Raw genomic sequence first — 24,136 nt, 5'->3', positions numbered from 1 at the left:
ACATAGTACATTATTCCAGTGTTACATCCATTTATTTTTCTAGCCCACTCAGTTTTTCAAGTTCAAGTTAAAATAAACCCTTCTATTTCTGCTAAAAATACACCAGCATTTGATTCGCAGCCCCCCCTCCCCAAGATGATTTTTTCCTAGGAGAACATAATCTATACAGTTTTCAGCACTTCGTTTCCTAGCAGAAACACAGCCAAAGGTTTCCCATACCTGAAATCCTTGTTTCCGTTGGTACTTTCTCCTTTGCTGCATGTCAGCAAAAGTAGCTGCTCCAGTTGGGTAGGTATAGGCCATATGTGGTAGGAAGCTCATCTGATCTAGTCCCGGGTATGGTCGCAGCCCCGGAATACTGGTCTGCACTGGCGGCATAAATGTGGCAGGGGGAAATGCGCTTTGGGGTGGAAGGGTCGTGTATAAAGGTTTGGCACTAAATGGGTTCATACTGAATACTGGGTTAGTGCTTTTATTATCCAAGGTATTTGAATTGGAAAACTCCTTCTTGATAAAAGTCAAGTTTAGAGGTTCATCTGAATTATCAGATGATAAAGAAACACTGTTATGGTCTAAATGGACGCTGCTAGCTTTTGTTTTATTCTTTGTGGCTATAATACTCTTGGGTTCCTTCATTTGTTTTGGTAATGACAAGTCCAAAGGCTCAGCCTGAAGCTCCTCAGAGGAGAAACTGTTTGGAGTGTAAGAACTACTATGGGAGTTTTTAGAAGATGTGGAGGAAAGATTTAAAGGAGAAGGAGTATTACTCCTTGAGTGGTCCAATTTATCAACGACTGGTTTAATATTGGTAAAGTGGGTAGGTTTGGTTAGCCTGAGAGGAGTATCACAATTAGTAACACTGTTATGGAGTTCAGCTATAGATGGTGATGTTATGGAGTCCATAGGCTTTACAGGAGACCTGGCTGATAAAGAGTCTTTAGTGGGTGTGTTGTTGGTGGCAGCCAGCGCCACCTTGGCACTGGTCCTTTCCAGTGAGGGTGACCTGGAATTTGAATACTGGTACACTTTTCGTTGTTCAAACCATTCCTTCACAAATTCCTGAGGAAGGCCCACAGCAATGGAAATTTTCAGTAGTTCATCAGAGTTGGGTTCCATATTCATAGCATAATATGCTTTAAGTACAGACATATGGTCCTTGTATGGGTTGATAGGGCTAGTCATTCCTTTCTCAGAAAGTACGGATGACAACAGAAGAGCTTTATTATCAACAAACATTTCAGATTTGTTGGGAACTATGCTTTCGTGAGGTTGAAGGACTGCCTTGATTTCTTCATTCATTTTGCAAAGGTAACGCTCATGCTGGTGTAAGGGAATGGGACCAGGAAAACTTTCTTTACAGAACTGGCATGAAAACGGAGTGGATATGTTATGGTTCTCAATCATTTTTTCTTCTGAGACCAAGTCTATTAAAGTACGCAACTTCTCCTTCTTAATAGTACTGAGCGGCCTCCTTGAGTCAGTAGTTAAGCTCTGGAGGCAAGCTTTGGCTTCATTAACTTTCTCTAAAGTGTAGTCAATAATACTTTTAGTGGCACCATTATGACTCACGACCGGAAGACCCACTGGTGGAATATTAGGAGAAGTGACTCCTTGTTCCTCAGCTTGAGAGCATGGATCTTTCATGTGATAACCCTTTAGCTTTGAGATTTCTTCAGCCTTGCAATCCATTTTTTGCCTGGAAACCGTGTTGTCCACAATCTGTAGAACTTTCTGTACCTCACTTAAATTACTACCTATTGTAGGAAACCCAAGTAGAGGGGCTTCCATTCCTACACCTAAGTGCTGCATTGGACTTTGAGCAGAGGGATGAACTCCTAATGGGCTGGTTGCTCCAAGTCCACCATTCATAAAAGGACTAGCGCCACTAAACCCATGTGTGGCCATAAGAACTTTATAGTCATTGAAATCTAGTGGTTCTGTTTTAATTTTAAGTAAGCCCGTTTGTTCAGACATACTAAGTGGTTTTCCATTCTCCAGTTTGTTTCTCAGCTGTGAAATGGCTGAATTAGTAGGAGAGGAAGAAACAGAATTAGGAGAAGAACCCGTCTTGATATTGCTTCTCATTCGACCATTTACGGAGATTAAACCAATGCATTTCTTGCTGCTGATGTGCGAACTGTAGGAGCCGGAGTGTGAGAAACGTTTCTTGCAGTTGGGACACTCATATGGTTTTTCACCTAAAATGATAATTAAAATAAACATTATACTATCTTATGATAGGTAGCAATCTAATTTAGCTACCAGGATAGCCACCCAAGTGATTAAGCGAAAAGGGCAAAAATGATGCTACTCCATGCTCTAAGTGTTTAAGTCAGAGTTATTTGACCATAACTGTTTTGTAGGCTTTCTCTACACTGAGTTGACATAGTTCAAGATGTCAGCTGTGCAAGGTGAACAGCTATCTATTCTCTCAGGAAAGATCCCGAATCTCCCTTTGCCATCGGCAGCCTCCCATTTTAACAGTGTGTCAGATTAATGTGTGGTCAATAGCACAATAAAGATGTCACACTATTTAAAGGGGAGTGGAGCCATGGTTTTAATCAACTTTGTAGAGATTCCATTGATTCCACCAATCCTACAAGTTCTTTGAATAGCTTCCAATTTGGTAATAAAATGCTTGGCAGAGCTATCAGACTTGTTCTGGGGTGAAAATCTAAGTGGTAGGCTTCTTTTTTTGCTCAAACACAGATCTCAAGATTGAAGTAACATTTAGAAAATCTCTGCCTGAGCTTTCTAAAAAAAATTCTAAATTCATATGATTATGTGGAACTTTCCTATATCTTTCTTAGTTATAAAAAGATAAACCACATTAAATACCTCCACCTCCCCCCCTTTTGAAACTGAAGGTTTTTAGGCCAAAAGATTATTCAATATAATCAAGGGTTCAAGAGAGGAGGGGGAACCCGTGCATATTTCTTTGAGCTCTGGGAACAAAGCAAAGCATTTATAATTTTTAATAAGTGTTAGTATTACAAATCTTTTCACAAGACAGTGCTATTAATGGTAGGACAAATCTCATGAGGATGAGTCAGGCACACATAATTTATGAAATACCTTAGTAGCTCTAAAAAGCTACAAACAGAACTGTGTAAATTTTAAACAATCTTTTAAAACTCAGCTAATTAAACAGAATGCAAATGAGAGCACCAGCACCTCTGCTACTCACCACTGTGAATTCGCAGGTGTTCCTTCAGATGGTGTTTATATTTGAAGGCCTTGCCACACTCTGTGCATTTGAACTTGCGATTACCTGCTCCCTGGGTCAGCATTTGATGCTGGGAAAGGAACAGAGGCAGATATCAGTCACGTGCAGGAGGAACAAAGACATTTTGGTAGAATAGAAAGGACACCTCTTTTTCAGATAGGACAAAAGGTCTGTGTACACATTCATTTCTTTGCCCAGTCTTTCAGCATTGCCATAAAAGTTATAATGTTTGCAGTAAACTGAAACAAATAAAAAAGTGCTTTAGCACAAGTATCTAATATTTGCTTCAGAATTATTTTTGAGTTCTCTTCTCCAAAATGTCTCTTTAAGTTGTCCTGAAATGAGAGGAAATCATTTATACAAATGTTTGTAGTTCTTCACATTCACTGCAAAATTAAAAACTTGGGAATTCCCTACTCTAACGCACCAGAGACTAACAAGGGGGAAATGAACCATTTTCCTGAAAACTCTAAGTCATCTTGAAAATGGAAAATCACAATAATTCTTTACAAGTTTAGAGAGCATCATCCTATGGCAATTTCAAATTTAAAGATACAAAAACACTTGATCGTACATGCTTCATCATTCAGTAAACATTGAAACATCCTTTTCAGGATGCTAGTTCCAAATGTAAACTTTTTTTTTAATCAAGGTGTTGCATATCAGACTTCATTCACTGTAAAATATAAGAGACAACATCCTTGGTGATAACTTCTTGAGCAGTTTTAACACAGGCTAGCAGGAATAATTTCAGACAGTTTTGATTTTTCATTTGTGTTCATTTTTACTTTTACTTTTTTTGCTAAGGAGTAGGGACAAATCCAGAAGAAAAGTTTGCTGGAAATCCAAGTTAAATGCAGTGAAAATATAGTCAAACACAGCTGACCTTTTTTGAACAAGAGAGAAAAGTGTTGTGACTTTGAATTCTTAAAAAAAAAAAAAAATTCAGTTCTCCACTCTGGATGCTCAAGGTAGGAGGTCAGCCTTTTCTGAGCAGCAATGACACAAAAGCCTTTTGCAAAAAGACAGCACAGAAACGGTATGACAACTGCTAGGGTGTGCTGAATCTTCCCACATTCCTAGTGAGACAGATGGTGTTACATGGGACACAGGGAGGTTTGTTCAAACAGCAGCAACCTTCAAAGATCAAGCAGAGCCCAGCCCGCCGAGCGCCATTGAGGGACCAGCGCTCATATGTTGCTGAGTTGCATAAACAAACAGCAACAGCTGCTTTGTCTCCCCCCACAGCCCTCAGAGGACTACTATAAACTTTAGTTGTGCCACTGTTAATATGATACAATCATTTTAATTTACTAATTGTAAATGCCATGAGCAAATGAGGGGACTTTTCAACACCAAAGCTACCATTCATAATGCGCCAACACAATCACACTTCTGCATATGAAATTTAAGACTGTTATGATAGATAAATATCTAGGCAGTTTTTTCCTTAGTATTTTAGTGAAATTAAGCAAAGGAAAAATATGTGTTACATAAGTGTAAACATGCAAACATTTTTCCATATTTGAACTTTGAAAAGCAGTTCATGTAACAAACCATATGAGATGCAGTTAGGATGATTTACATCCCCTGTCTGCTTAAATGGTAAAGTTCTGCATTGAAGGATGATCAGCATTACTTAGTATCTATTTCCCTAACCAATTTTCCTTCTTGTAAAAGATGATGCCAACAAAATAAAACAAAATATAAAAATGTTTTCTTCAATACATCACAGTAAGAAAAACTATTAATATGGCAAAAAAAAAAAACCCCTATACAACGTGACTTCATCTATGCCAATCCATTTATTGGGATGTAAGGCTCACCATTTCCGTTTCCACTCTAACACTTCATACACTCAATTTGCAGATATAATTCCCTTAGGAAGCCAGAAATAGCAATTTTGCTAAAACATTTAAAGATAATTGTAAAGCAGTTCCAATGAATCACTTTATGAATTTAAGCAAGTTGTAGTTACCTGTCCAAGCTATAGAGTTGCCTTTTTCTTTAAAGAGCAAAGGCAAAAAATGAACCAAATGAGCCAGAGCAATTTTAACATCTTAATGTGTATACATACACACAATACTTATATATGTATGTATATGTACATATATGTATATATACATGTATGTGTATATAAATGTATGTCATATCTAGGAATAATTTTTATTTACTTCAGCTATGCTAGCTAGGTATATGTATAGTTTAATCATATATACATGCATTTATGATTATCCTCAAAATATTCAATTAGATTTTATAAACTACCAGGAGCATGTAAAAATATCTACCTGATGGAAGATGGTGAAAGAAACACACTCATCTTTTACTATGACTTTGGAATCTCATATGCAAAAATTGCAAAGTAAAAGTAGGTGAAAAATGGAATTAAAATTGCTGAGATGTTTAATAATGTATAATTAAAATGCTACAGTTTCATTCACTTTTTGAGGAACATAAAAATGAAACTAAAGTCAAGTTAAAGTGCAAATAAAATTTCTAAATTAGAAATTAACACACTCATTCGATCGTGAACATAGGACTATTAAATCATATTAGAAGAGACCATCAAAAAATCATTTAGACCTCAATTAAAGCTATTACCATTAAAAGATCTGCATCTTCAAAATGCCATGAAAAATTAATAATGATTGCCAATCAAAGCAATATCGTTTCTCTAAGGGGTTATTATAGGAAGAAATCACTTAAAACCAACCCCCCACCTGATCTGTCCCCGGCTTGTGCGTCACCATATGCCGCTCGAGCTGGGTGCGGTAGGCAAACGTGTAGCTACAAAGAGGGCAAGAAAAGTTCTCCTCATTCTTCTCATGGCGGTACTTGATGTGCTCCTTCAGTGATGTCAAGCGCTTGTAGCCCCGGTCGCAGTAGGGGCAGGTCAGCAGTTGGGCAAAAGCATCTGGAGTTCCAGGTGGCAGGTCTGTAGCCGAGAGACAGGAGAGAGAGAAGCAGGCCAAAAGGTCAGTAAATCAATGGCAGCTAATGGGCTTATTGCCCGGGATGGTATGACAGGAATCACTGCAATCTGCTGCACCACAGTGCCATCACTTCAGACTGGCCTCAGCACACACCCAGGACAAACTTGTCTGAATCATTTTCATACTGTGCTAGAAAATTAATTAATGACTTGAGCTTTTGGGGAGGAGATGTAAAAAGCTGAAACGTGAAGAAATTTGATGCAGGTGACTGGCAATTTGTGTTTAATCTTAAGCCGTGTAAAAAGTTATGGCCATGACTGTGTAAGGAACCTTTGCCACTGCTTGACAAAAGTGTTAGGGGATGGAGGCCAGCACTTCTAAATTTCTTCTTCAAAAGTAAAGTCCTCCCCCAAAAGATAAGGATATTCTTGGGTATTTCTCTCTTAGAAATAAGCTTTGATTGTTCCTGTTCTCTGCTGGATGTACAGAATGACACAAATTTGCTGACAAAAAAAATCACAATACACTAAAATTACAGTTCCAATCTTTGCTCATGAAATTCCACGCTTCTGCAGCTGTTCTTCAGATTTTAAGGTAAACAGCCAGGCATGTAGTGCATTTGTAATTGCAACAGCTGCAAGGGGTCACTATAGTGGCTAAAAATGAATAACAGTCTTACCATTTTCTTCTTGCCCATTGGCCTCTGGAGTGCCAAGGCGAGACAGTTCCTCAGGGGCTTCTGGGTAAATAATGGCTGTGTCACTGCGCTGTAGGTACTCCGCGATGCTAACTGCATGGCCATCCCCTTCATCCAGTTTCCTTTTGGCAAAGTATTCCTCAAAGTCCGACGTGCAATTTGCATTCTTAACTGAAATCATAAAAGAAAAAGAAATAGTTTTTCAGGATTTTCTCCCAGAGAGCCTGAGCCGGTTTATGTCCCTGTTCTCATGAAATGCTGATTCACAATGGAACTACAAATATATGGTTTATTTGCAAGAAGTGAACCAGATGACCAATTATTGATTGAACACTGCCCTGTTCTGGGCCACATCATGTGCTAGATACAAAAACTAAATGGTATTTTTCTTTAAAATAAATGATGACATTATCTTTATTTCTTCCTGGAAAATTCATCTCTGGGTAATTTACAAAGGGAAAATACATTATTTCAAAAATGTTACTCAGTAAAATTTTACAAATAGAACCACATGTTTCCAGATCTTGACTGCTAGAAAATACAAGCCCAAAGCTACTTTTATAGTTTTCTATAAGTTTTCTTTCTTTTTTAAAAAGGTATATCTAATTTTTTATTGCCCACCAAACATAACATGTTCCTAACCACAAAGACATCCTGTTTCTAAAAATATGCTTTTATTCCTCCCGACCTCTGAACATCATACACAGGAGTGAGTGCAAAGCCTAAGATGTAGAGAGATAGGAATGTACTTTTTAAAAATGTATGATTGTTAACAAATTATAGGAAAGAGCATTCACAGTCCTTAAAAGTTATACTTGCTAACCTCAATATTTTAACACTACTTGAAAATTATATCAGTTTAAGCTTATTGTGTGTAGAAAGAGAATAAAAATGAGCAGCAAAAGCAAGAAGAATTGAAGTGGGACTTACAAGTGTGTGACTTTCCCTCTAAAATAAATGAATGTTATAAAACAGTTTTAGTGACTTGTATAAGAATTTGTATATTTAAAACCTCTAAACATGTTTTTGAAATAAGCTGGGACTTCAATGTAAAAAAATCAATTGTTTATAAAGGAGAGAGAGAGAGAGAGAGAGAGAGAGAGAGAGAGAGAGAGAGAGAGAGAGAGAGAGAGAGAGAGACACACACACAGAGAAACTGTTAATATTATGCTTTAGCTATACTTAAAAGTTTACTGCTGGTGGAGAAATGGAGGAATGAATGGTGGAATGAAAGGATGAATTTTCAAAATTCAAAATTTCTCAAAAGTGTTACCACCCTGATTCAGGCCTATCTTGTCTCCCCCAAGCTTCTTTGCCACAAAAATAAAAAGTGCTAAAAAGGGAGGATCTGCTTGACTTTCTAAATAAGAATTTTGCAAAGGGCAAGGTAATTATATTTTCTGCTTTTATCATCAAAAAATAATATCTATGAGAATATTTTACAATGCAATCTTTAAATGTGACCTCAAACAATAGGCAAATGCATGGACTAAAACAAAAAGAAAACAGACAAATTGAGGGGTTAGAATTGCACCTTGTTGAATGTTGAACTGAAGGTACTGGCAATCTGTAACACTACTAGCCTCAAACTTTTTCTCTGCCTTTGCAAATTTTGTGGGAAGCTATCTGTGCAGAACCAAATCTGCGCATTGATGGAAAGGTCAGCACTACTCAAATGTCTTATATTTTCCTCAAGGATGGAGACACCATGTGCAATGATGAAGCCAGCTTTTTAAGGTTGTCTTGGAACTTTGTTTCAAACCTATTTTTTAAAACAGCAATTTAGTATAAAAATAAATGAACAGTGAGGATTTGCTACCCGCTGGTATGCTTATGATATTGTGGACACTTTCCCAAGAGTATAAATTGGCGGTGATTGTGGTGATGACATTTGACTTGCATCCTAGTAACGGGGCCTGAAGAAACTTTCACAAACAGACCATCAACATGACTATGATGGTGAGGGGTATTATCATCCTTGGTGGCTTGGGTGGCATCTACACTAACCATTCTACTTTTATCCTGATATTCTAGTAACCATCTGAATTATTTGGCCACAGCTGCATTGTGCAGTCTGATTTTTTATTTGCATATGAATATCTCCATTGAAAAATGGAATCAAATGCAAATGGATGTTTCAATTGTATTTGTATTTATATCCTTTTGGTTTGTGTGGCAGAAAAATGCTAAATGTTTCTGGATAGACATAGCTCTTATCCAGTTTTCTTCTAGTACTATAACTGGTTGATTTGAGAGGCAAGTCATTTATGAGGTAACATAAAGTTATTCCTGGTAGACTTCTGAGTAAGATGCTAAGGAGAAGACTTTCTGAATGATGCCTATAGCTGTCAAATGGTTTTGCAAAGGAAGAAGGTGCTTCATCTGTACCACATATCAGTCAATCAACAAGTGTTTATTGTGGCTCTATCTCATGTGCCCAGTATTGTGCTTGACACTGTGAAAGAAGTATGTGTAAGAGATGTGTAAAACATCTCTGCCAATGAGGAGCTTATACTCTGGCTGGAAAGGGAAACTGAACTACCATTCATGAAACCATCAGGCACCATTTAAATATGGAACTACTTAAGATGGATTGTAACTTCAAGAAAAGTCTAGAGAAGGGAAAAGTCAGTGTACATAGAGGTCAACAACGAAGGTCCCATAGAAGATGTAGAATTGAATGTTTCTGATCTGAAGTATTTGAACTGCTAGGACTTGGCTTCCTGAGGAATAGTTGAAGCACTGGAGAGTTGACCCATTATGTTTCAATCACTTAAGAAGAAGTGAGTTGAGCTTTCTATACCTGATAGGTTCAGAAATGTGAAGCTGGAAGGGGACTTAGAGGTCCTTTAATCTAACCTCTTCATTTCACAAATGAAGAAACTGAGGCCCAGAACAGTTGTGACTTGCCCAAGATTATGAGCCAGGAAATTAGATTCCCTGACTTCCAATTCAAAATTCTTTCCACTGCATTACATAACTTTTGTGAATGAGAATTTAATTTGCTACATTGTTGGAAAGGATAATAAGAATAATAATGTCACTGACATTTTTGTAGCACTTTACCATGGTCATCTCATTAAGTAGTACTAAAATCCTTTTTTTTCTCCTCTAGGTAAGGAAACAAGTTCAGAAAGGTAAAATAGTTTACTCAGGGTCACATAGCAAATGGTCATGGCAGCATTTGAATCTAGGCCTTTTGTTGCCAAATCTAGTGTTTTTTCAACCATACCATGGTGTCTCTGTGAGAAAATCTCTCACAAAAGTAACTATTTTCTGTATGGACATTTCTTCAGGTCTTGGTATGACTGGTCAAAAAATAGGACTTATGTCAATGACAAAATTTGTTGAGAAGGATACAGACCTTCAATTCTACTTGCAAGCTTTTATTTTCTGTTTATGGATGGATCAAAACACAGGAACTTGTACCAAACATTAAATTTTCTATGAATATATTCTTTATAATAGGCACATAAGGTAAAAAATTCACTGGAGAGTTTTAGAACTAACCAGTATGTTATGGGAATAGAGAAATAGAGAAAAACCTCAGTTTTAATTTTTATTTAATCCTTTTAATTGTCAGGTCTCTACACATTGCCATGATACACTGAAAAAGGACATTTTAATTGTATTTATGATCAGACAATAACTACAATTTACACACAAGAAATTCTGGTGATTTCTCAACTTCTCTTGAGGGTTTTTCATTTGGCCTTAAACATTTACCCTAAAAATCTAAATCTTTCTTAGGTTCAAGTAAAATTTGATAATCTAGAGGAGCCAGGCATTAAAAATTTTCTCATCTCCACACCTCTAGACTCCTGTGTAACCTAATGAATATACTACCATTTTTGGTTTAATAGTTTTAATTCCTGACAAAAATTAAAGAATAAATTTTATGAACATATTTTCATAAAAAGGAAAAGCAATGAATAATTCTAATAAAGAGAAGATTTTGGAGGACTAAAGGCAATTGAAACAAGAAGACAAGAAGATATGTTGAGCAATTGTCTGTTTGCCACCATTTTGGAATGACTGTGGTGACACAAAATGCTAATACCACTATCTTCTTTCCTTCCTTCCTTCCTTCCTTCCTTCCTTCCTTCCTTCCTTCCTTCCTTCCTTCCTTCCTTCCTTCCTTCCTTCCTTCCTTCCTTCTTTCCTTCCTTCCTTTTTCTTTTCTTTCTTTATATGAAACCTGAAATATCAGAGTACTTGAGGAATTAAATTTCTCCTCTCTTTCCTTTGAATCTGTTGCTTTGTAAATATTTTGCACATAGTAGGCATTTCATGCATTCTTGTTGAGTCAAACAATGAATCAATCTAAGTAACATTTTTCATGTTTTGAAAATGTCTATTTACAAAATGCAAGGTGAGTAGCGTATAGAAACGCCAACTTATATTTTAAGTCTAGTCACTGATGTTTATTTTTCATGTCTCAAACGTACATATTCAGCATTTTGTTGAACCACAGAAGTGCTTTTGAAGACTTTGAGAACTTATTTAAAGCTGATTTAATTATCTAACAGAACTTAGCCTGTGGTCTTTAACTTAAGGACGCACTGTATAGCAGATTTTGTAGAGGATGATAACAGAGGGGGAAGATAAGAAAGAGAAAAGTTTCTTTAGATTCACTTCTCTAATGGCATTAAAGACTTCATTACATAGTTATATGATAAACAGCAAAGCTCTCGATTGTCATGGATGTAGTCATACAACCAAGAAAGGAGGTAGTTGTCAAAAGCAACAGGAAATGTTTCCTTTCTCTTCCTGGGAATGAGTGCACTGCCTTGGCAGAGTTCTCTATCCCTGATCCAACATGGCTTTCCCCTGTGTTCAGATGCCAATGGGAGTACCCTTTAAGCAAGGACTTTAGGAAAGAGAGTTCAAGAATGAATTGGAGGATGGATCTTTGGTACAGTTTCCTGCTGCTCTAGCATATAATTGGCCTTGCAAGGTCCTATCCACAGGGCCAAGAACTGCTTTAAAGTTAGGTGTTAGCTTCCAGGTTCACGATATCCAGTTTTTAAGGACTAAATCTTGGATTATCAGACTGCTTTGTATATGTGCAAGTTCCATGATCCTTCTTCCCTCCCCCCTGCCCCAGTTGCTTATGTTAGACTTCTGCAAAGAGGATCAAAGGTTGATCATGTGTTTAAGTCCTAAATTAAGTTTTCAGCTGGAACTTAAATATTCCTCAAAGTCTCTCAGCACAAAGAAGAGATCATTTGATAATAATTTTTTTCAGAAAGAATATCTATGGGGTAGGAATTTGTCCACCTAATTTTGCTTTGGAATGCCACAGATAAAGACACTAATACTGATGATTTATGAGCTTGATCATATCCCTTTACCTGCTCAGTAAAAAGCCTCCACAGCATGGCATAGTGGGAAAATCCTTGAACTGGTTTGCATTGCTTCTAATCCTGGCTCTTCTACAAACTAGTCTTCTGACCTTGAACAAGTAACTTCACTGGACAAGATCTTAATTTCATATCTCTCTAGAGTCCCCTCAAAGTCTGAAATTCTATATTTCAAAGGATAAAATTTCTAATAAGTCTGACCAAGCCCAGAGACTTTCACAGATTGATTTTCATTTAAAAAGCAGCAATTCTAACAGGGAAAAATGCATTAAGGAAAATAATTTTGGAGTTGTCTTAAAACCACACACAACAACAAAAGGAGACATTCAAGAAGCTTAGGAGACCAGTTACTTTTTGTGGGAACTCCTACTGTGAGGTGGAGATAGCTGCTCCTAATCGCAAACAAAGCTAATAAAACCACAACCTTCATTAGCCAGGAAGTGACAGGCCCTCCTTGGCGCACACTGATTACAGCCTGAAAACGGCTATTCTTCTAACCTGCCAAGTTTTACTTCTGTTTTTCTCTCCCTAGAACATATCTTTTTCTTAAATTTTTAAGCAAGCTTACTCATCAAATAATGGAAATTATTTTAAAAATTATGTATATGTTATATTTGATTGATGACTTCCTTTCCCCTACCCCTTTTTCCTTACCAACTCCCCCCACTCTTATCCCTCCCCTTACAATCTCAACCACATAAAAAGGCAAAAGATGCTACACACAAGATGAAAATGACATGTTGGCTTGATTAATTAGCCAACCCCTGCTTTATTAAATATTCTTATTAGAGTTATTTTACACATTGATCCAATATAACTGAACAGTAAACTATCCCCTGAACTCATGCATAGAAGTAATATATGAAAACTTTAACTTGTAACATTCCTGTTTCTTATATAAGAGAATTAATTTTAAAAATGTTTAATGTTGCCCTTACTTAAGAGTAATAAAAGAAAGAACAAGTTATTAATTAAGAACATAATAAAGGTGTAAAAAATATTTCCCTACCTTAAAAACAGTTTTTTCTTTATGGCTGATGATTGAATGTACTTATTTACTTTTGATTAAATACAAATAATGTTTTCTCAACCTGTCTTTACTGTCACTAATAATCTCAAATGACCAGAGCTGATCCATCATTCCTTGTTTTTTCTCTAAATAGAGAGTAGGAATATGGTGAGGACAGTTATGGGACTCAGAGAAGTATTATTCTCAATAAAAGGCAGGTCTTTACTCAGGATTAAATAAATAGAAGATAGTCCAGAAGGAATTCTGGTAGCCTGATAGAATGGATGGCTCTTGATCAGTGGATCCATCAAGTAGAGATTATTTTGTCCTTTCCCTATTAGCCCTCTTCACTCATACTCTGCTTCAGTTATAGACATTTTAAAATTAAGAAATATACAATTTACATTTTATAAGATGAGATGTCATCTTCTCTGACTACTTCTGATTCTACCTCCTTGTAACTCATAGCTTTTGGTGTTTATTTCATTCATTTGGCTCTTAGCGACCGTATTTTATATGGACTTTTAGTTGTTTTTATATGTATATTTGTCTTTTCTTTTTCTAACTAGAGTTAGATTGTTGGCTAGCTCCTTATGAGCAAGGATTATATCTTATACTTCTCTTATCCTCTTACAGTGTCTTACATATAACCAATAGCAAATATTTGAATATTTGATTTCCTTGACTAAAGCCTTATTATAGAGTTCCCATACCACCTTCCAACCCAAGATCTCCAATTCTTTCCTGATTCAGATATGATTTTAATTCATTTTCAAAGAAGGTTCAGTATGGTACTTTATAATTTCAGGTTAATCAAATGTAATACTACATATTAATCTCCTTTTCTAAATTATTGGTAAAGGAGAAGGTATAGCAAAAGTTTTTCCAAGTGTCCATCCCTGTCAATTTAACAAACATTCATTAAGTACCTACTTTGTTCAAGGTACTGTATTTGATTCTATTTATAGCTAGATTAAAAACAACCTACCAGTCCTTGCTTAAGGAGTTTATGATCTAACAGTGTATGAGATGTACCCAAATAAGGATGATACAAAGTATAATATAATAAGGAAAGGTCCAGACACATTGTAGTCCATGGAAATTTGAAAAAGGAGGTATCATTTTCAAATACGTGTGTGTGTGTGTGTGTGTGTGTGTGTGTGTGTGTGTGTAAGCATGTGCTGGGGGGAAGGAATGTTAAAATAAGGTTTCATGTTAAAGTTGTGCCTTGTAGTTTCTTATTACAAATTTTAATTTACTACTCAAAGATTTTGAATATTTCATTTAAATACTGAATTTGTTTTAGTCTAGGTCTGTACTTTCATCATTATAGGGAACTTCTGGCGTGGAAAATTCTCTTTTCCAATGCAGACTAGCAACCTTTCTAAAACTTACAAGTTTGAGAGATTTAAATGAGGCATGTACTGAGAGGTTAAGTGACTACCTCTGATCACAAAGCTGGTCTATCAGGATCAGGACTTGAGCCCACATTTCCCTTACCCAAAGATTAAATCTCTATTTACTAAGACGTACTGTCTACATTTAAAGACTAGCTTTTCTAATTTTGTATCAAATTACAACTCTGTTTGGTAGCATATCCCAAAGTATCCTTTTAATGAGTGATTAATTAAAAACTGTTGATGATGAACTTGGGTCAAGGGAGTAGAAAGCTTGATTTTTTTTATCGTTCAGAGGATTGATAACTAAAAGGAATCTTAGAGATCACAATCCCTTCATTTGAGAGTTGGGGAAACTGAGGTTGAGAGGGTTTAAGCCCAATGTGGTGCAGCCAGTTAACAGCACAGGCAGAACTCAGACCCCAACGCTCTTTCACTCCATCATAGTAGTTTATTCTTCTCACTGTTTACTTGGCTCTTGTTTGCAGCCCCAAAGTTGACTGTGAATATGATCATTTATTTCTGACACTTTTCTATCTGTTCTGTCTCCCTTGGTTGTCTCATCAGATTGTTAATTTCCCCAGGATGAGAACTTTATCTTTTACTTCTGTTTTGTCTTTTCCCCCAAACTCAATTCAGTGTTGGGTGGATATTCAGCAAATGCTGCTGACGAGGAGTCTGAATACAAGCTCCTTATTGGCAGTCCCCCATTACATATATGAAAAGAACTGATCTTTCTTTCACATAGGGCCAGAAGAACAGAACCAAGGATGATATATTCAGGAATCAAGCACTCTGAAAATCTTTGCCAGTTGCTACGGGACACACACACACACACACACACATGTACGTGTATGTATATGTGTTATTTGTGTGTAATATACACGCATATGTAATGTGAAGGAGGTGTGTAACATGTATGTGTGTGTTTAATATGCACATAATGCACCTCCTCCACATTTACTTCATTGATGCATTTGGAAGGCTGCTGACAGAAGAGAGGGAACTGAAGCTTAAATTACTCTGAGCCTTGGTCTTTGATTCTCAAGTTCATTAATAGAGTAACATGGAGAAATTTGTTCTACTGCTTGCTCATTTTGTGTTCTAGAATGTCAAGGCAGAGGATTTCTACGAACCTCTTCAAAATTTGCCAGTTACTTTCAAGTTAATGTGTCTGATAAGCTCAGTACCCCTGATTTTCAGTAGAAGGAATTAATTTGGGCATAGAGAGACAGAAATAAGTACTTCATAAAATACATTTTATTCTCAATTAATAAAAAATACTTAGGAGATGACTGTAGCATATTTAATAATTATTTCTAATGATATATTTTCTGCCACTAAAATGATCATCTTCCTGTCTTTGTATATAAAGTAAAAACTGTGCCCTAAACTGACCTTGCCCAGTCTCCAGATTCAGGATTTTTTTTTCTAGGAAGAGATGAGGGTACCCATAGTTATTTATAGCCTCTGTAACAAGAGTAGTAGATTATCTGAGGAAAACATCACTTTCACACATTCAGGAGGAAAATACCAGGGACCTATGCTGATTTCTATATAGAAATACTAAGTCTGTGTTATGCCTGGCATTTAGACAAACTAATGTTTATAATGTTGTAGGGTTTTTTCCATCACTTTCTTCTTTAGAAAGTCATATTTCTTATAATCTCTAAGAAAATCCCACATGATTTCCTCACAATGAAGTTGAACTACTTTAATATGCCAGATTCCTCTCAAGCCATTTCCCTATAATGTACAGCAAATACAATAATCTCATTATGTAGAAATTAAAACCCAGAAAAGTTTGTTACATAGAAAGTTTCTAATAGGACTTATTATTCTGAATATTTCCATTTTCAGTAAATCCCTTATGCTATACTCCTTATCTGAGCTGGCCTTTTAAAATTTACTCTCACTTTTGACTTCAACCAGTTTTTTCTCCTATAAAGTCCTGTTTCAATGAAACTAAATTCTTAAACCTGATTTCTACCTTCCAGGAGACTAGGCTCATCCTGCTAGACTTCTTAAAGCCTCTTTCAACACCAGTTTCTTTGCTCACTATTCATTTCTTCATTCAACCAGTCTTGCAGACCTATCAAGTGCATGGTGCTGTGCAAACTTCTATGAGGCAACAAAAGAAGTCACAAACAGTTATTGCCCTTTAAAAGCTCTCTCTTTCTCTGAAATGACAAGGCTGAAACACATGAAATACTAACATAACAAATACAAAGTGAATGATTAGTGTCCATTTAAGTGGAACTGGTAAATAGATGGCATAGGAGTTCCAAAAGAGGAAGAAATCATTATCGTCTATAGCTGTCAGGGAGAAACTTCACAGAGGAAGCAGATCTTGAGTTGATCTTTTCCCTGCACCTTTCGCCACAGTGTCCATTCTGCTTGACTTCTCTCTTTAAGTTTTCATATTGTCCACCACACCTTCCTCTTAGATACTTTCTCCTCCTTGAACTTTGTGACACTGTTCTCTCTTGGTGCTCCTGTTACTCGTTTTCTAAATCTGTTTTGCAGGTTCATCAGCAGCAGAGTCTAGTGGTCCCCCAATGCTCTATACTGGTCTCTCTTTTCTTTCCTCTCTATATATTCACTTGATGAACTCATAATTTCTCAATTATGGCCTCAAAGGACTCAATTGTCCTCTCTGCTTAGATGACTCTCATTTCTATATATCTCTTCCTAATCTCTTTTCAGAACTCTAATCTTGCTTCTCTTGAATGTTCCACAGGAATCTCAAACTCACTGTGTCTCAACCAGAATACTTTATTTCTTTCTTACCTTACCCTCCCTCTAAACTCCCTTCCCCCTTTTTGGTTACTGAAAGTACTATCTTTCTAGTTGCTCAGGTTCATGTTATTAGGGTCAACCTTTGTCTTTCACCTCTACATCACTGCCTCTCCTCCCCACATTCCAGCAGTTACTGTGCCTTGATTGTACTTTCACATCTCTAACATCGGTCTTCCTTTTCAATTTCATCCCTATTATAGCTATCAGATTAATATTTCTAAGACAGAGGTATGACCACATCACTTTCCTTCTCAAAGTGCTCCAGTGGTTCCCTACTTCATCTAATTTAAAATACATACTCTTCAGCCTAGCCCTCTATAAGCCTTCCCCATTTTCCTTTCTAGGTAGTCATTGTTTCTCCCTTTCACACTCTACACTTCCAATTCAGTCCTCATTCTCTCACTCCCCACGTCTGTGTCTTTGGGTAGAGCAGCACCACGCTTGAAGGGCAGCCCTTCTTCCTCTCTACCTCTTAGAACCCCTAGGTTCATTCAAGCCCCAATTTAGACACTATTGCTTATTAGAACATGTCCTGCTCCTTCCTCAAATGATCTTATATTGATCCATGCATGTATGTGGTTGGAATATCCCTGAAGAATACAAGCTCTTTGAAGGTGGTAACTTTCTAATTTATGTCTTTGCATGCTTAGCACCTACCATCGTGTCTTGAAATTTGAGTTGAATTGGAGTGGTTATAGGGGAAGGAAAGGGGAATTAGGCTGGATAACATGAATAGAAGTTCAAGAGGAGTGTTATCTCTGGGAAACAGTGAGGAGACTGGTCTGACAGGAAAGAAAAGTTCTTGGTAATAAGTAGTCAAGGGAAACGAAAGTGAAGCTAGTTTTAAGTTCCAGGTTGAGGATTTCCCCCCCCTTTTAGGCAGTGGGTATTCACTGAAGAGTTTTGTGAGGGATATTACAAGGATAAAAGTAATGTTATAGGAGGATGTGATGATTGCCTGGAAGGAGCAGATGACAGAAAGAGAAGAGTCAAATATTAGTAGCATCAAAGACGCACAGGACCGAGCTGTAGCCTTGCTGGTTGATTCCAACCAAGCTTGCACATAAATTGAGTTAGTACTAAAATATGTCTGATTTGAAAAATGTGAAAGAGAAGTTCAAATGTTGGTCTTAAAATCTTGTGTTAATTGTTACTAACTAGTCTCAGGTTGCTCTAACTGCAGTTTCAAGACTTTGCACCCTTTGAAAGCTTAATGTATAAATATAAGCAGGGCATCTAGAGTAGTGTGATGGGAAGACCACTGGACCAAATGTCAGGTGACTGGAACTCTAGTTCAGGTTCTTCTGTTCATTAGCTATGTGACCTTGGACAAGCTGGTAAAGATCTAAGACTCAGTTTCATTGTCTGTAGAATGGGGGAAGGGGTTGGATTTGACCTCTACTGTTCTTTTGAGTTTTGACATTCTATGATTTTATTAAGTCTAAATCTTTCCATTGTTTCCTTTCCTATGCACCTTAGAAGACATAATAAGTGAGTTCAAAGATACTAGTAAGGAGATTTAGGTTTATAATAAAATCTAAAATCTTAAGAGATTCCTTCTCTATTGCTATGAAGCTAAGCTGTTTTCCTGGAAGTAAAGAGTTGTCTCTTTGACGTATGTAAAAATTAGGATTCAGGAGGATATAAACCATACTTTTAATATGCTAGGGCAAAGGAAAGACAGGGCCAGAATTTTAGAATTGAAAGATAATTCCAGAGGTCAGTCTGTGTACTACTTTAAAATCTACATATATATGCCACTCTGCCTCTGGTCAGTATTTTACTTAAATATTTTTGATTATTTTTGACTACTTTTCTGATTGCTTTGGCACAGGGAATCACCATTGAGGAAATTCCTTCTGTCAGTGCCCATCAGCACCTACTCTGCAAATTTATAGTCAGATATTTGCCTGGGCCACTAAGAGGTTATGTGACTTACGCAGAATCACACAGCCAGGAGATGTCAGAAGCAGGACTTGAACCCAGGACTTCCTGACTCCAAGGCCAACTCTCTATCTGTGATGCCACACTATCTCTCCCCAAGGAAATTGTGGGATGGTGGGAGGAATAAGAGCTAGCAAACTGGTTTCTATTCCTGGCTCTGCCACGATGTTTCTGTGTGACCTTAGACAAGTCACCTAACTTCTGGGCTTCAATTTAAGTATAAAATGAGGATGTTTGACTAGATAAGGTCCCTTCTAACTCCTAGAGTCTATTTGTATTCAAACTATTCACAAAAATCTGTAGGGAAAAAATTTTTACAGCCTCATTTAATCACTCCTTCCAATGGATAACAGCTTTTATTATTAGGAAATTACTTAATTCAATGAATTTTACCCTTTCTATTTTCTCTCATTCTGTTTTCAGTAGAAATAAAAATGGAGTTGGTTGCTATAAATCAATTAGTTAATCCATCAATGAACAAATATTTATTGAGCACCTTTTATGCCTTTTATGTATAAATCAGTGTTTTAGTACTAGGGGAAGGTTATACAGAATCAGAAGACTTTAAGAAATTTATAACACAATTAGGGAAATAAAACATCAAAAATAACAAAACAGAGTATGATAAGTGTTAAATGATCAGCACAGACAATATGTAATATAGGATTCTAGAAGACAGACAGATCATCAGCATCTAGTGTCAGGGCTCACCAGACAATAAGGACTTAAATGCTTTTCATTTGGTCATTCCTTCATGAGACCTGAGATCAGAACAGGCAAAATAGATTCTTAATGTGCAATATATGTAGGAGAACACAGCAAGGAATGCTTCTTCACATTACTTTTTACAAAGGCACATAGTTTTAATGCTAGAAAATTCTAATCTCCATAGCATGTCGTAGAATCATTGATTAGTAGCTGCAAAGGACCTGATAGATAATCTAGTCCGATCCTTTTACTATAGAGAATGAGGAAAGTGAGCGTCACACAGATAGAAAGTGGCAGACCCCGGATTCAAACCTGGGTCATCTTACTATGAATCCAGCATCCTTTTCATTGCATCACTGTAGGCATTTTGTGCTAAATCAAGTCATAAGTATTTTAACAAAAGCTCAAATTTTCCAGTGGACATGAACATACAAGATGTATAACTTTCAAAGGCAAGGTAGAGTGATAAAGTGTAAGCCCTTTCCAAGGTGATTGGTGATTTCCTCATTGCAAAAACGAATGGACTTAACTCGATTCTCTTAGCAATTCCCTCAGTCTTAAAATTCTCCATTCTATGGATTTCCATGACACTATATTATCCAAGAGTCTTGCATCCTTCTTTGTCTCTTCTGTTGCTGTTGGCTCTTTTTCCTCCTTTCTCTAGCTGCAAGTATTCTCTAAGGTTCTATCTTCAGTTTTCTGTTCTTCCCTCTCTACCTTCTTTGCCTCAGAGATCTTATCCTCTCTTATTGCTTGAAATATCACTTCTACGCAAATGGCTTCAAAATTTATATTTCTAACCCTCAACTGTTTCTTTATCTCCAGTTCCACATTTCAAACTGTCTGTTGGAAATTTCCATGTGTATGACCCACTGTTACCTCATGTGAAATATGAGTTGTTACGACAATGGTGGATCCTAAGATTTTGATGAATTTTAGATAGGCCTTCAGACTAGATTCTAAGAAGGCAGCATCATACAGTAGATATAGAGCTACCCTTGGAGTCAGGTTGATTTGGATTAATATTCAACTTCTAAAACATATTAGTTGTAACCCTGGGAAAGTCACTTACATTCTCAGGGACATAGATAAACCTTTGTGATTATCTGCATTTGTAGAGGGAGACTCCTCACCAGAAATTCCTTGAAATGATAAGTCCTGGTCCCAAATCGACCAAACAACAAACTAGATTCTGGAGTCTTCTGAAAACCAACCACCTTTATGAGCAAAGTGTATCTTTATTGACATTCCTTTTAGTAGAGCATTTGTTTGTCACATGGTGACATTTATTATATTTTACATAAAGTGATTACATTAGCTGAGTCTATTCATTATGCTAATTAAGGTAAAATTAATGGCATAGTTTTAATTTTTCATTATTTCCTCTACTTCAATAATAAGGAAACTAATAAATAGATTTCTCATGTTATTCATAAGATTATTGTAAATAGGTCAAAGGTTAAATTTTATGTGTATCATAATAAGGGAAGTATAGATGAAATCTTGATTGTTTATATTTATAATGTACTAAAAACTAACTGCACAGTAAACTTTATCAGTTCTATAGTGAGACAAGCATACTTTGATGAACCTTACTCAGAAAGATGATTTGATAATGTTCAGTAAAATCCAATTTAGAATGGTATGTAATATTGTTTGAAACACATAGGGACTAGTACAGTAGAATGCAGATAAATGTCCTGAGTCACAAACTCATCTTGGAAATATTTTTATATCCTGTGCTTGTTAGCTCTTTGGAAAGAATATGCAATTTGCACAACTTTCCCAAGATTCCACTTTAGAATAATAAAATAAAACAAAAAGCTAAACTTTTACTGCAATTCCTCATTTCATTTGATGAAAAATAATGAACATGGCAGCTTTCAGTAACCTATTTCTTTCCCCATCAAAAATATACAATTTTAGAAGAAAAATTATGGAAAAAGGCATATGATACAATTAAAGGAAAATACAAATGAGATAATGTTTTATGGGTTTTTTCTGGGAAGATAACTTCAAGATACTTTATACTACAAACATCTTTTTTCTCTATATTTTATGTGAATTGGAGTGGATTAATGAGTTAGGTACTATTCAAATTTTTGAAATCCTTATGAAATCTTTAATGAATGACTAGCAAAAGTCGGCTGAATCTATCCTCTGATACTGTCTTTTGACAAAATACAAACTCTTCAGTCTAATATATAAATTCTTATACAACTCTTTTCCACCCTCCCTTTCTAAGCTTATTTCACAGTAACCCTCTTCACATAACTTTGTTTCAGCCAAACTGACCTATCAGCGGTTCTCCAAACTCAATCTTTCTTCTCTAGTCACTGTAAATTTGCATAGGCAGCCTCTCATGTGTAAATATTCTCTTTCTGCCTTTTCCTCTCAAATTCCTTACTTTCCTTCAAGGTTCAGCTCAGGTGTTGCCTTCTCTGTGAAGCTTTACCTACTCTCAATGGCAGAGAATGTGGGTCAAAGAAAAGATGGATTTGAAGTCAGGGGACTTTATTTCAAATTCTGCCTCTGCTACCAATACTTTTGCCCAAGTGACAACATCTCTGAGCCTCTGCTATCTCAGTTGGATTATGAATATCAAATGTCTATGAATTCTAACCCTATACTCCATCCTCAAGCCATCTTCTCTTGATCTTTGTGAATATTTTATCTACTGTCCACATCCCCTCCCTGTGCTTCTTGAGAGCAAGGTCAGTTTCACTTTTATCTTCATATTCTTAGCTCCTACCAGAGAGCCTTGCACACTTTAGGTGTTTAATGAATGTTTGTTGAATTGAATCAAATTCAATTCTTGATTTAGGGAGGCAAAAAAGGGATATGTTACTGGAGATGTGAACTGCATGAAGTACCAAAAATACAATGTTTAAATTTTTAAGTAAATATCTAGAAATAGGAGAGTTGCAAAGATGCAACTGTTAAATTAGGATAATAAAAAGGGATAGAAGTACTCCATTTTCTTCATTCATCACTAGTCTCACATGGCAGAAGACAAAGCTGATGTTTCAGTGACAGACTCATGACTTACCTGTACCATTATTAACAGTGGTCTGGATTGCGGCTTCTGGCCCCATAGTGTCATATTCTTCCTTCATTTCTTCTGTGGAAAAAGAAAAAAAAATTCAGCTTTAGCTGTTGTATATTACAGAAGGGCATACAAAACGAAGCATGCCAACAGCAAGAACAAGGAAGATTCTTTTAAAGGAAAAAGAGAAAAGGCTTATTGTAGCCCACTAAACAATAGCTTTGTTTGGGCAATTGAATGAATCCAATTGCACTAGCTGGACAAGAACTTATTTACTTTAAACATTACTGCAAGCTTTGAAGAACAGTAGTACTTATTTGGGGGGGAAATGAAAGGATATTTTTTTCTGATAGCAGCCCCAGTTGACAAACAGGGGAAAAGATACCATAATTTCTTTTTTCAGTAAGCAGGCAGTTAAAACTAAGGTATTTGTGCTTATGAGACAAAGAGGCAGGCAATCCAAAAAAGTGATAAATATGGATACCTGGTGCCACATCAGTATTTCTTCTTTTATTATTTTTTTAGGAGGGGAGGCAATTTATCAGTGGGGATGATGGTAATCAGATATATGTTTGCTTTAAGGAATTTATTTTAAACATCATCCATGGAGCCTATCAGACACATGAACTGTTTTCATATTTTCTTCCCCAAATTCCAAAAACAGAATTTCCCTCATTTCTTTGCACACTATCTCCTTAAATAGAATTTCTTCGATATTTTCAAATGTTCACCGACAGGCAATCAATAGCATTTCATTATCTGATCAAAGAAACTTTTGAAGTTCCAAAATCATAGAACTTGGTGTTCTGATGAAGAGTATGATATGTAATATTTTGAGGGAGGGGACTGAATGTCAAATATTAACAATCGCTGAGAAGCACTTTTACAAAATTAAAGAAACCTAAAGTGAGGGAGAGTTTGGAAAACAGGAAATTTAGATTAATCTGATTTTTTAAATGCTAGACTACATATGGGGTCAAAGAAGGACAGCTAACTATTAAAATTCTTCGA

The 24,136-nt window shown here is 36.4% G+C and overlaps 1 protein-coding gene across 3 annotated transcripts in view; it reads right to left on the bottom strand.

The window, feature by feature from the left end:
- The window catches only part of ZEB2 (zinc finger E-box binding homeobox 2), a 141,694-nt gene that overhangs the window by 14,831 nt on the left and 102,727 nt on the right, over positions 1–24,136 (bottom strand). For all 3 annotated transcript variants that reach the window (XM_072613171.1, XM_072613170.1, XM_072613173.1), the window contains 5 exons: positions 23,129–23,200; positions 6,842–7,030; positions 5,950–6,164; positions 3,188–3,296; positions 220–2,198 (listed from right to left, as the gene is read on the bottom strand). In XM_072613171.1, the coding sequence (XP_072469272.1) occupies positions 220–2,198; positions 3,188–3,296; positions 5,950–6,164; positions 6,842–7,030; positions 23,129–23,200 (2,564 nt within the window). The remainder of the gene's footprint in view (positions 1–219; positions 2,199–3,187; positions 3,297–5,949; positions 6,165–6,841; positions 7,031–23,128; positions 23,201–24,136) is intronic.

This window comes from Notamacropus eugenii, chromosome 5, assembly GCF_028372415.1.
Source record: "Notamacropus eugenii isolate mMacEug1 chromosome 5, mMacEug1.pri_v2, whole genome shotgun sequence".
NCBI lineage: Eukaryota > Metazoa > Chordata > Mammalia > Diprotodontia > Macropodidae > Notamacropus > Notamacropus eugenii.
This window is presented reverse-complemented; position numbering and strand designations above follow the sequence as displayed.